At 39.2% G+C, this 13,729-nt stretch overlaps 1 protein-coding gene across 13 annotated transcripts in view; it reads right to left on the reverse strand.

Moving 5' to 3' along the window:
- LOC113405005 (nexilin-like) overlaps positions 1 to 13,729 on the reverse strand; it is a 43,594-nt gene that overhangs the window by 1,564 nt on the left and 28,301 nt on the right. For all 13 annotated transcript variants that reach the window (XM_026655717.1, XM_026655724.1, XM_026655727.1 and 10 more), the window contains 3 exons: positions 8,170 to 8,367; positions 4,403 to 4,624; positions 896 to 1,081 (listed from right to left, as the gene is read on the reverse strand). In XM_026655717.1, coding sequence (XP_026511502.1) covers positions 896 to 1,081; positions 4,403 to 4,624; positions 8,170 to 8,367 — 606 coding nt within the window. The remainder of the gene's footprint in view (positions 1 to 895; positions 1,082 to 4,402; positions 4,625 to 8,169; positions 8,368 to 13,729) is intronic.

Here is a 13,729-nt window from a genome sequence, read left to right on the forward strand (position 1 = left end):
GTTCTCAGACTTTTGTACTGATGACCCCTTTCACACAGCAAGCCTCTTGAGTGTGACCCCCTCTTATACATTAAAAACACTTTTTTATATATATTTAACACCATTATAAATGCTGGAGGCAAAGCGGGGTTTGGGGTGGAGGCTGACAGCTTGCGACCCCCCCATGTAATAACCTTGTGACCCCCTGAGGGGTTCTGACCCCCAGTTTGAGAACCCCGGGTTTAGCATTTCTGGCACAAATACCTTGCAGCGCTGGCTACAACAGTGCCATACCGAATGCCTGTTCTCACTTTCAAGTGATGTAAATAAGTAGTGGGCAACATTATCTCCCGTAAATGTAAACAAACTTGTTTGTCTTAGCGATTGGCTGAACAAGTAGGACTGAGTGCAGCTATGTATTAAAAAAATTCTATATTTGTAAGTTGCACTTCCATGATAGAGATTGCACTACAGTACTTGTATGAGGTTAATTGAAAAATACTATTTTCTTTTTTACAGTGCAAATATTTTTATTGTGTTGTAATTGAAATAAATATATTTGAAAATGTAGAAAAACATCCAAAATATTTATAATAAATGTAAATTGGTATCCTATTATTTAACAGTGCAATTAAAACAGACTAACTGTGCTTAATTTTTTTATCAAGTTAATTTGTTTTGAGTTAACTGCGATTAATTCCTTCAAACAGGAATTATCAGTAAATTCCAAAAGCAATTTTACTGGATATTTCATTTCAACTGTTTTTTCCAGTATCAAGACTATTGTGATTCTAGTAATGTTGCTACTAACTGGAAACAAACCAGCTCTTAAAACATGCATTTCATTAATATTAAATTAATAGAAAATTCTTGGCTCTTGAACATTTCTGGAGAGGGCATTTTTAATCCTCCATACCTTCTGTAGTGCAGCATCAATTTCCTTCTGTTCAAACTGCATACGTAGTAATTTTTGTTCCTCAATTCTTCTTTGTTCCTCTTCTTCCCTTGCCTTTGCCATTTGCTCAAATCTAGCCTTCATGTTTACTTTATGAGTAAATGGAGCCTCAGATTTCTTGGCAGGCTTCACATCTACTTCATCATCCTTTTCAGTTTAAAGAATAACAAATTCAGTAAAGTAATAAAGTTTAGCACTTTACTTTTAATCATAATACTGACAGAAGACTGTACCAATAAACAGTAAAAAGGCTAGCTTAGTTGAAGGGTTCACATTATGCTTGTTTCTGGGGGCAGCATGACCCACCCAGAATGCTGTAGCAGTTAAAACCCCATAAGCACAACAGCATCTGAAGGCTGGTCTAGACTGGGATTTAGGGGTGAGATATTCACTAGATAGCTTTACCATTATGAACCTTTAGTTGAAGCAATAATGCTTTAAAACATGCTAAATTAATTAAAAACCTAGGCTCCCTACTATAAACACACTTAAATGCTAGGTTGTCTTCACTGCAAAAAAAATTTAAAAAGTCTTTACGGTGCGATACCTATCCTGAGTTAATTATTTTAATGGAAACTTCTAGTGGAGATAGGGCACTAGTTGTTACCTGTATACAATCCTACAAACACCTGGGATTTACCTCAACTAGCTATGTCAAACAACAAACTATCTCTGCCTTATCTCCACAGGATTTCACCTTGAGAACTATTTCTAGATAGTAGCTGAGTGGGTGGGTATTCCTACAAGTGTCAGTTTCAAGATACCTTGTACAGCACCTAGCACAAGGTTATATGGGGCACTATGCCCCATATAAATAATATTTAATCATTACACTAGCTCTTGTGTATGTAAGTCAAACTTTCTGGAAGGGAGCCCTAGAAAGAAGATGACAAACTATGAGAAGAACATAGTGGCTCCCCTCCCCCCCCCTCCCCCCAAAAAAAAAGCTTTGCATAAATGAGCTAACATAATAACCCAGTTGCTCTGCTGTTTCCCCTCAATAATTAGAGTGGGTTGTTCAGGATTGTGGTATACTAGTAAAATCCTATACATCAGCCTGCTAGCCTAGCTCTACATAGCGATCTGTGGTGCACTACAATTTCTTTGAGCCGCGTAAGAAAGTAATAGACAAAATAGAAAAACAGGGGTTACAACAACCCTTTAAGCACTTGTCATTTCTTGACTGGATAAGGGGGGGGACACAATTTACTGGGTGTGGCCCTTCCCCTTTCTGGGTGGAGCTTAACTGAAGCCTCTCCAAACCCTTCTTGACTATTCCCAAGCTTCCTGTGCTTCTTTTGACCATCTAACGTTTTCTATTTAAAAAATAAAAGCCCACCCTGCTTTTTTTAGAAAACTGGTGGGGATTTTCTTTTTCCTCTTAAGAGATTTGCTACAGCAGTCCCTACCCCAAAATGGGGGAAAAAATTCTCCCTTCTGCAAGAAGCCTTTAAGGAAAAGAGAAACAAAAATAGGTTAAACTGTACTGTACCACTAACACGAAGAACACAACTGTCCCTTCACTACTAAAGTGCTATACTTCAGTGTTTCCTTTTTCTAAACCTCTCCCTTCACACTGAAAACTTGTTAGCTCTTATTTTTTTAACCTGTAGCCTTCCCAGAAGTCACTTTGAACACTGCCAATTCATTCCTAGCCTCCTCTCCAATATGACTTTCCCCTGCTGCCACTTCTTCCCAAACAGGAAGCAGTTGGGAACTGATGAGGAAGACAGGACATGATAGTAAAGAGGATTTCTGGGGTGTGCGGGGGGAGGACTGCTATAAATACGTCTGCCAGGTGTCAGCTCCTCTTAACTTTGGGGACTGTTTTTTCTTATTTACCTGGAAATTAGCTTATTTAGCAAGGGTTAAAAAGAAAAGACAGAAGGGAAAGGATAATAAAATGAGAAGGGATAAGGCAAAATAGAATGTGGTGAGAAGGAAAACAATCTAGAATAATTTCTTGAGATTTATTTAAAAAGACATTTTAATTTTAACAGTATCAAACTGTAATATGGACTGTCCAAAGCCACAGTCTGCTGAGGTGTTTCAATGCCACAACTTTGCAGCACTTCCAGAACTGCACAGCTTGGGACCTAGTTTCAGTACCCATTATGTTAAATGAATTGGGGTCAATTATTTAATCAAGGTAAGTATGGGGGGCATAAAGGCACTCAAAGGAATTTGGGGGGTGTGAAAAAGGCAGTACTGGAGATTGGGTTGAGGGGCTGAAGGTGAGACTCAGACCTGACTTCATTACATTCTCAAGCAACATTTCACAGTGGCTGCTAAGGGGGTGAGGGGAAGAGAAGGGACCCTCCAGAAAGCTTTGGGGCCATGCTCTTCTTTGCCCCTCCTATCTCCTTACTGCTCCTCAGAGGGGATGGGAATGTATATCAGGGAGAGAGCTCAGGTGCCAAAGTTTGTTTTTCCTAGCAGAGAAAGAGTTCAGGAAGTTGGGCCACTACCTTATTCACAGAAGGGGAAGGGAGAATAGGACGAGGAGCAGATCCTGGATTGTTGGAAGCGTCAAGCTGGAAAGAGCTAATTCCTCCTCCTCCTCCTCCTCCTTCCCCCTTGTGAAAAAGTAGCTGCCTAGCCTTCTTCCTATGACCTCCCCTCAAGGAAAAGATTGCTCCTGGCAGGGCCGGCTCTGGCTTTTTTGCCGCCCCAGGCAAAAAAGCCTCCGGCCGCCCCCCTCCCCCCCCGGCACCCTCCCCTCTGGCCGCCCTCCCCGGGGGGAGGGCACCGGGGTGGAGGGCGGCCGGAGCCCCGGGAGGAGGGCGGCGAGCCCCGGCGGGGGCTCTGCTCTCCCCCCGGCGGCCAGGGGGAGGACGCGGGGGGGGGGGGGGAGGGCGGCGAGCCCGGCTGTGGCCCCGCTCTCCCCGGTGGCCGGAGCGCCACACCGCCCCCCTCCAGGTACCGCCCCAAGCACAAGCTTGGTGGGCTGGAGCCGGCCCTGGCTCCTGGGCAACAGGGCTCCCTCTCTCTGCTCCTCAAACGGGAACCTTGAGAAACCCAGGCAGGGCCCCACTCCTTGAACCCATAATCCCTGAGCAGGGACCTCCTCCTCCCAAGACATAACATAAAAAACCTGATTTAATAAAAACAATAAGGAAACATCTTAAGCAGGTTTTATAGAGAGAAGTGATTAAAATCTGTCACAATGTTTAAACACATGGATGTTCCACACATCAGCCATTTGCCAGACAAATGTCAGGTTTGCAGATTGAGGAGTATAAGTGGATGGCGAGAGATGGTGTGGGGCCAAGAGCAAATGCATACTAAAATCTTCGCAAATATAGAGAAAACAGGTTGGTGGGAAGATCGAGGCTGCTGGTTCCGTAAGGTTTGGCCAGGAGGGACCTCCTCAGATGCCCATAGCAGGGAGTAGGGGGGATTACTATGGAGATGGAGGGAACTCTGCTGGAAGGGCAGCAACAATTGTTGACACTGAAAATAACTTGCCTCATGAAATTTCTCTGTTTCCCTCTCTTTTATTTCCTGGTCCACTGCTCTTCTTCTAGCTCGCTCCTCTTCAATTTTTTTCTGTATTTCTTCTTCAGACAATTTTCCAATTTTTTCAAACTTGCTTTTTAAGTTCTTTGCCTGAATAGAACCACTTCTTTTTAACTTTATTAGTTCTTCATATTCCCTGCTTAATTCAAAGGTTTCAGCCTCTTCCTCCTCCTGTTAAGAGATTACAACATAACAAAACCAGTATAAGTGTGCCTGATTTTGAAAACTGTTTTTGTGCAAAAAATGCCAAGTGTAACTAGCTACATTTCCCTAAATCTAATGAAACCAAGGTATCAGAAGATGGTGGTAGATCTAGTTCCCCAGTGCAGGGACCTTCATTTTTCATTTCTTTTAAAGTGCCAGGCATACAAGACCGGTACACATTTAAAAAAAAAAAAAAAAAAAAAAAAAAGGTAAAAATACTCCAATTATATTTGCTTCTAAACCAATTTTATTAGTTTGAAAAGGCTCTTGCCTCTTCATACAGTCCCCTCAAGTTACTGTTCTGTGAAGTCAGTCCATGGGAAGGATGCTTTATTGATATAGCATTGCATAAGCACTAGATAGTCCTGGAGGCAGAGTCTTCTGTCACAAAACAGCAGTGGCACTGCAAGATGCTTCATACTACTCTGCTAGTGTACTTCACTCTTCTAAGAGCAAAAGCATAATTCAGTCTCCATGTCTTGTGTTTCTGGTGAGACTGGCATCTAGTATTTTTTTTGGAATAGACCCTTGCCCACTGGCAATGACAGACCACCAACTTATTTCACACAGGTCAATGAACTGTCACCATGGGTAACAACTAGAGCTGTCAAGCGATTAAAAAAATTAATCATGATTAATTGCACTAATAGAATACTATTTATTTAAATAATTTGGATGTTTTCTACCTTTTCAAATATATTTCAGTTAAAACAAAGAATACAAAGTGTACAGTGCTCACTTTATATTTTTGATTACAAGTATTTGCACTGTAAAAAACAAAAATAGTATTTTTCAATTCAGCTAATACAAGTACTGAAGTGCAATCTCTTGATCATGGAAGTTGAACTTACAAATGTAGAATTATGTACAAAAAAACGGCATTCAGAAATAAAACAATGTAAAATTTTAGAGTCTACAAGTCCACTCGATCCTACTTCTTGTTCAGCCAATCGCTCAGACAAACAAATTTGTTTACATTTGCAGGAGATAATGCTGCCCGCTTCTTGTTTACAATGTCACCTGAAAGTGAGAACAGGGGTTCTCATGGCAGTGTTATAGCCAGCGTCACAAGATATTTAGGTGCCAGATGCGCTAAAGATTCATACGTCCATGCTTCAACCACCGTTCCAGGGGACTTGCGTCCATGCTGATGACAGGTTCTGTTCGACAATAATCCAAAGCAGTACAGAGCGATGCATGTTCATTTTCATCATCTGAGTCAGATGTCACCAGCAGAAGGCTGATTTTCTTTTTTGGTGGTTTGGATTCTGTAGTTTCCGCATCGGAATCTTGCTCTTTTAAGACTTCTGAAAGCATACTCCACACCTCGTCCCTCTCGGGTTTTGGAAGGTACTTCAGAGTCTTAAACTTTGGGTTGAGTGCGGCAGCTATCTTTAGAAATCTCACATTGGTACCTTCTTTGTGTTTTATCAAATCTGCAGTGAAATCGTTCTTAAAATGAACATATGCTGGGTCATCATCGGAGACTGCTATAACATGAAATATATGGTAGAATGTGGGTAAAACAAGAGCAGGGGACATACAATTCTCCCCCAAAGAGTTCAGTCACAAATGTAATTAACTCACTGTATTTTTTAATGAACATCATCAGCATGAAAGCATGTCCTCTGGAATAGTGGCTGAAGCATGACGGGGCATACGAATATTTAGCATATCTGGCACGTAAATACCTTGCAGTGCCAGCTACAACAGTGCCATGCAAATGTCTGATCTCACTTTCAGGTGACATTGTAGGACTTTTCAGGTGACAAGAAGTAGGACTAAGTGGACTTGTTGGCTCTGAAGTTTTACATTGTTTTGTTTTTGAGTGCAGTTATGTAACAAAAAAAAATCTACATTTGTAAGTTGCATTTTCACGACAGAGATTGCACTACAGTACTTGTATGAGGTGAATTGAAAATACTATTTCTTTTATAATTTTTACAGTATAAATATTTTAAAATAGACACTTTGATTTCAATTAGAATACAGAATACAATATATATGAAAACGTAGAAAAACATCCAAAATGTTTAATAAATTTCAATTGGTATTCTACTATTTAACAGTGCAATTAAAACTGCGATTAATCACAATGAATTTTTAAAATCGTGATTAACTCAAAAAAAGTAATCGCGTGAGTTAAATGTGATTAAATGACAGTCCTAGTAAAAACTTTTAGTAATTAGTGGCCTTGTAAATGGTGACCACCTAGACAGAGTAAGACTCCTATGTATCATGCTGCCCAATACCCTATGCTATTCTTCACCAACAGTCTAATTTATTCTTAGCAGGATCAATGCTGACCGAATGCAATATGCCATAACAAAACCTACTCTCCAAAAATAAAAAAGCTGCTTTTGAAAAAGAAGAAATTTAAGTAATGCTTTAACTATTTCTTAGAAAATCATGATAGCACAGTGCAGGTAAGTTGCACTATATGTATTTAAACTGCATACAACTTAATAGTAAAAGGCAAACTGTGGATATTCTTACTGCTTTAAAAATGTTGGAAGGATATTTTAAATAGAAAAAAAACCATAAGCAACAACATAACAATTTTGGACTGGAACTAAATCATTGCCCTCACTTTACGTTTTTTCTAGTTACCTCTTCTCTCTCATTTCAGTGTTGATAGTACACTCTAATTAGTTCAAAATGCAATCCTGAACATGTTTGGAAATCTCAAATCCTAAAGCCCTTATTGCTCACCTTGGATCCTCCAGGCATGAGCTGCATATTCCTTGTTTGCTAACTTTGGAAGGTTTTGACAGTATTTCCAACTCCAATTATTGCTCTCCCCAAGCATTCAAAAATCATTTGATTAATTTTATCATTGAGATTTAAAAAAATAATTTGTGGGTTATTTTAATTTACCTTCTAGTTTCTTAGCATTTGCAATTTATTCTCTGCAAGCACAAGGCCTAGAAACTTTTTAAATTAAAACAGATTTTTTTTATGTAATCGCATCACTCAAGGATCTGGAGCTTTAAGAAAAAACACCAAATAGGGCAAAATTCATAAGGGCAAAATCGTAAGATGAACACTAGAAAGAGGAAATAATTATCTTTTTGTACATTAGCTATAGGAGGATTATAGATATGATTCTCCAAGTATTGCTGTAAGAAGTTACAAAACAGCTTTTCAGCAGAGGATATAGCGAAACCTGCAGGAGCTACTGTGAAAGTAGACCGCTTTACAAGTCTAAAGGTGCTGGAGTTCAGTTGGGGAGGGCAAAGTGTATTAATCTGTATTCAAAGCAATTAAAAAGGGAACAAAAGTTTTCAAATGGAAAACAATTTTTTTTTAAGTATTAGATTTGTTTTCCTTTTTCCATTTCTTTCTTTTTAGTCAACACTTATTATAAAAAAAAAAAAAAAAAAATAAATACCAATGAAACTATACCTAAAATCTTCAAATTTTAGAATTTTAAGCAATGATCCATTCATTATTTGCTATCAGGGAGGTAACCCTGTATGACATTTCATTCAACTATTTTTGAGAATACAAACCTCTCCCATTTCTTGTCTGAGCTGCTCAAATTCTTGCTTCTCCATTTCCAACTTTTGCCTGCGCTCTTCTTCTGTGCGTCTCTTTTCTTCTTCCATTTTTTGTCTCAGTAACTCCTCAAAATTAATTTCCAGTTTACCTGGTGTAAGAGATTCTTGAGAAACTGTTTTAAACATCTCTGGGGTCTCATCATCCAGTACCTATTGAAAATAATTATCTGTTGCCACTTTTGATACAATTTGTGTACTTGTGCTACATTTAGAATACAAAATTTGAGGATGTGATAATTGGACCTTTTGCTACCTCTAATTCACATTGAAATAAGATGACACATGCTTTAATGTCGAAGACTAGACAACATTGATTCATTTGTGTTTTGCATTAGTGTGCTATCTTTCCCACTTACTTTTAATCAATTTAACACACAAGTAAAATTTTGAGTTTATTGAAGCAAAACAAGTGTATACTAAGCTTTAAAATAAAGCTTTTTTTCACTAAAATAATGCTTCAGTAATATGGGGTGTAGGAGAGATTCCATCTGAGCAAAGGAGTGGGGTCCAGGAAAGCTTCAGTTCTAACTGATCAGGCAAATTGCTTAACATCTAATTCGTTTTCCCAGTTGTTAAAACAGGGTGAATAAATCCTACATAATTATCCCAGTACTGTGAAGATCATGTAAAGTTACATTCTTAGATAAACAATGCTATACAAACCATATTTATTCTCCATGTCTAAGCCAATTTTGTGTATTTGTATTCAGTTTTCTTTAATCTATGTTAACATACTGGCATGTACACAAACAACATACAAAGAATGAAGAACATGTTCTTAAACAACGGTTTGTGGGGTTTTTTGCATGTAAACTGAATTATACTTTTACTTTAAATCCAGTGCTTTCCACATTTTCAGAACACTTCTGTGTACAGCCAGAAGTTGGGAAGGGTGACAGGGACTGGATCACTTGATGATTACCTGTTCTGTTCATTCCCTCTGGGGCACCTGGCATTGGCTACTGTCGGAAGACCAGATACTGGGCTAGATGGACCTTTGGTCTGACCCAGTATGGCAGTTTCTGTGTTATGTTCTTAAATATTCCCTCTGATACTCTAATCTTTCAGGCATGCAGCAAAGTTTTTTTAAGGAGGGAGTGAGAGGAGGTGGACAGAGTTTTATGGGCAGTCCTTTGCTTATTTTTTGTGTTTAATTTGAGATAGGCACCTATTCTGTGATCTGAGTAACTAAAGTTTACACTTCAGAAATCTGAAAGAATAATAAAACATTTAATTCAGTTTCATAAGTGGTTTTGAGGTGTGACACAATTTAGACAATTTTATAAAGATGGTCATACACTATGGTAGGGTGTCCCATGTAACCTTGAACAGTGCAGGTGGTCTTTTATAATTCACCTCTTCATCCTCTATTTTCTTTTCTCCCTTCCCCTCTTGCTCCTTTCCTCACCCCTTCCAAATTTCTTAGTGACATGCATAGGGGAAAAAAATTACCTTAAAGCTTTTTTATATGTTAGGATGGCATGAAAGGTTAAGGTTTCTGTCCAAAAAGAAAATTTGCTTGATATTTTGACACTAGAAATTAAAATTGTGTCTATCTTGGAAGACTTGTGATTAGAAAATTAGTGGGATTAGAGCTGACATCGAAAGAGACAAAGCTGAACACTTGTGTGGCTTTTAACACTACTTGCTTCCAAAGCCTAATGGACACCAGTGTAAGGTTGTGTGACTTTGTTAAAGATTCCAATATCTTTCTTTCCTTAAGATATGTAAGCTCACAAATAATGTCTTAGACCCAGCTCCACCAAAATCAAAAGTTTAAAAGCAAGCAGAAACATAAATCTTTGTTTTATAAAACGAACCTTTCACAGCCTCATCATAAACTAAAAAATGAATCCATGCATTTTTTGCTTATTTTGTTAGGTCATCTTTCTAACCATGCCTGTTTTCATATGGTTCTCATCACTGTAGAATCTGGTACTTTTAACTGTTGCAGGAATCATACCTGTTTTCTCTTATTGCAATACTTTGTCCCTACTTCCTTATTTTACCCCCGGCCCTTTCAGGACTTCTCTTGCCCCTCCCCTATCTGCTATTGCTGGCTGTTAAAGACATCCTTTGATACTGCCCTATGAGCAGCTCAGCAGCTCCTCCCACTCCCAGCTCTTCAATTCTCTTGCATAGGGCAAGCTTATGTCAGTTGAGATGAATTGCATGAGCACAAGGTGGAGGCAAAGACCAAGCCATAAACATACAATCTCAAAAAGTATGTATCAGTTCACTTAATAATGAATATGAAACATTACTGTATGGCACATCTACAGGTTGAAAGAAGGTAACCACATCTAAACCAGAGAAGAAATGTGGGAGCCTTTTGCTGGCAACGCATTAGTTCATCTCTTCACAACTTCAGAAACACTTGGGGAAGCTAAGTGAACAGAAGCTGCAAGGATGAGAAATCAATCAATGGACTGTGCATGTGTAGAAGTGAGAAGCATGCTAACTGTAGCTCTGAAGAAGCACCCTGATTGCCAATTTAATGGAGACGCATAGACCCATGAGAAGACAATGGGCCAACTGTATCCCTGGTAAAAGCCACATGAAAAGAGGAATTGCACTAGGTATGACTTTACCCCAATGTGTTTAGCTTACCAGCTGTCCTGTTTGTATGGCTACATGAGACCATGCCATCCTTGCCTCTTCTGTAAATACAGAACTGGGGAATATTTATATTCTGTAATCTCCATACTATGCAGTATGGTGGAGGTAAGTTTCACTGGGCCTGTAATGTGACTGATATGTGAGGGAGAATGTGTTTTGATACCTCTGTATAGAGCATCCCTCTACTAGTCTAATTTAATTGAAAGAAAATGATAGTGATCCAAGATGAATGTTCCAGGCTGACGGTGACTAACTTGATGGTGACAAAAGCTTTAAAATAATGCCCCTCCCCCCCTTCTTTTTTTTTTACACTAAAATAATGCTTCAATAATATGAGGTGAAGGAGAAATTCCATCTGAGCAAAGGAATGGGAGCCAGCTGTTAGGGAAGAATGTGGAACAAGATCTGCAGGAGAACGTATGAAACATATTAGGAAAAGACAGATTAACCTATCAAGACCTAAATTTTAGTTTCTGTTTCTCCTAAAGAGTTGATGACTACACAAATATTTAAAACACTATAAGGAGTCAATTTCCCTCCTGCACTGCTGCTTTAGGTTTTTTTATGTCATCTCCTCTTCCTGGGGAATCTTGGAATCTTGAATTCAGGCCAGGAAGATGAGAGGAAAAAACTTTCAAACTCTCTGGTAAGATAATTTTTAGGAACTTTGACTTTATTTATTCTGTTAATTTAGGATCCTAAACATCTGAAATGTCTTTGCTTATTGCTATGCAGACATGTCATCTATGTTATATCTTATGGAATTAACTTAATTTACTAAAGGTGAGGAGGTTTTGTTATTTTGTAATTGTTCATACTCATAATGAAAAAAACCCCTTAAGGTACATCTAGTTTCCAAGGTAATTTTAAACTATCAGAAAAATATTTGGGGGAGAGGGGCTGAGAGAGAGGGAGATAGCAATTTTCAGATCCTTCCTCCTACTGCCAAACATGTAGTATTGATATTACTGTAATAGTGACACCTGCTTGCCCCATGGGAAGGAAGTTTTGATGACCTCATTGCTATTGCTGGAGCTAGTAAAAGAGCAGGAAGTGTAGGTGGACACCATGTTTTCTTTGCAAAAGCAACACACTCTGTCCTAGCTTCTATTACAATAGAGAAGAAATTTTACAAAGCAGTGGCTGCAACCGCCCTTTTCACCACCTCCTGACTTTTCTTAAAAATCATGACAGCATTTTGTAGCCCTATTCATAGTTCATCTATTGTATCTGCTGGTTTAACTTCTCATTTTTGTCCCTTCCTAGAGCTGTGGACAGATTACAGGCCCTGTCTACACTACTGCTGAAGCAGTAGTACCACATACAGTTTCTAAACTAGGATTTTCCTAACATTTCCTCTAATTGTCTTATGATGATGTAGGGCCCTGGTCTATCACACAGTTTTCATTCCTGTTTATGCTAGGAGAAGTGTTAATACTACAATTGCTAACAAAACATCGTTCTTGCCAAAGCTGTTAATGCTAATGGGCATGGCCTAATTCACTGAGATGTTGCTTTGAATTTTGAATGAAACAATTTGCATTGTTTGTATCCAACAAGTGTTTCTCATTAAGCCTGTATTTGAGAACATGAAATTCCCATGCTGGACCAGACCAGTGTTACATCTCTTCCAGTATCTTGTTCCCCACAATGGCCCAACAGCAACTGCTTCAGAAGAAGGTGTAAGATGCTCCACATGAAGCATATTATAGAATATGCTGCTCACACAGAACTTTGTTCCTAATCTCAGTCAGAGGTTGCTTATGCCAAAAAGTACGAAAGCTTATATCCCTTCTGAAGCTCTGGGTTACAATTTTTGTAATCTTTTACAATAACTCTGGATATTTTTATCTGCATAAAAGTCCAATATTGTCTAGTTTAAAAAAAACAAAACACAATTTTGCAGTGACTTAATTGGAACTAAGCCTCCTGTACTGCCCTCCACAGAGGGGCAGCATGAAGAAAATTTCCTGGGTAAAAACTAAATACACTTGACATTTGAGTGTCATTCTACATTAGAGTAATTTCTTAAAAAAAAAATATATATATATATATATATATATCATGGGATTCTATGATTGCTCAATATTATCCAGATCAAGTTGGCTCATTTTTCTCCCCCCTTTTTAAATTAGTCTAAACTTGCAGCATCACAATCTCAACCTGCTTTGTTAATTTTGTTTTGTTTCCTGGCTTGTGAATCATCATACTAAAAAGATTATGCAAGCCAAGTTCTGTCCCGAGTTGTTCATTGAGGTGCCATAGATATAAATGAGGGCAGAACTTGGTTAATTTTCCTAGTTAAAGAGAGACATTGATGGATTTCAAGGGAGCATATTTGTTTTCAGCCAGTTGGATCATGACTGGTGTGTGGTCTTGAAGATGGCAGTATGCAGGAGAGAAATTCCCCAGGAAAAGAAATAATTTTTCATTATGTTGATTCTTTGGTTTTCTTTTAAGTTTTCAAATACAGTGTAATACTGGTTACAAGCAGTAACTTTTGATGTAATTTTAAATGATTAGGAATGTTTCCTAGGGCAAGCTACTAACTTGAATTTAACTAACTGGTACATTCAGTGGCGGATTAATAATTTTGCCGCCCCTAGGCCGGGAAATAATTGCCGCCCTGGCCCCGCCCCAACTCCATCCTTTTCCCGCCCCCATTCCAACCCCCGCCCCAACTCTGCCCCCTCCTTTCCCCTATTGGATCCCTTCCCCAAATCCCCGCCCCCGGCCCCGCCTCTTCCCCCAGCGCGCGGCGTTCCCCCTCCCCCCGCCCCGCGAAACAGCTGTTTCGCAGCGCAAGCGCTGGGAGGGGAGAAAAACAGGACACGGCGGCGCGCTTGCAGAGGAGACGGAAGTGAGCTGGAGCAGGGGGGCGGGGCGCGGAGGG

Source organism: Terrapene carolina, unplaced genomic scaffold, assembly GCF_002925995.2.
Source record: "Terrapene carolina triunguis isolate 2854851 unplaced genomic scaffold, T_m_triunguis-2.0 Scaffold210, whole genome shotgun sequence".
In the NCBI taxonomy this organism is placed as follows: domain Eukaryota; kingdom Metazoa; phylum Chordata; order Testudines; family Emydidae; genus Terrapene; species Terrapene triunguis.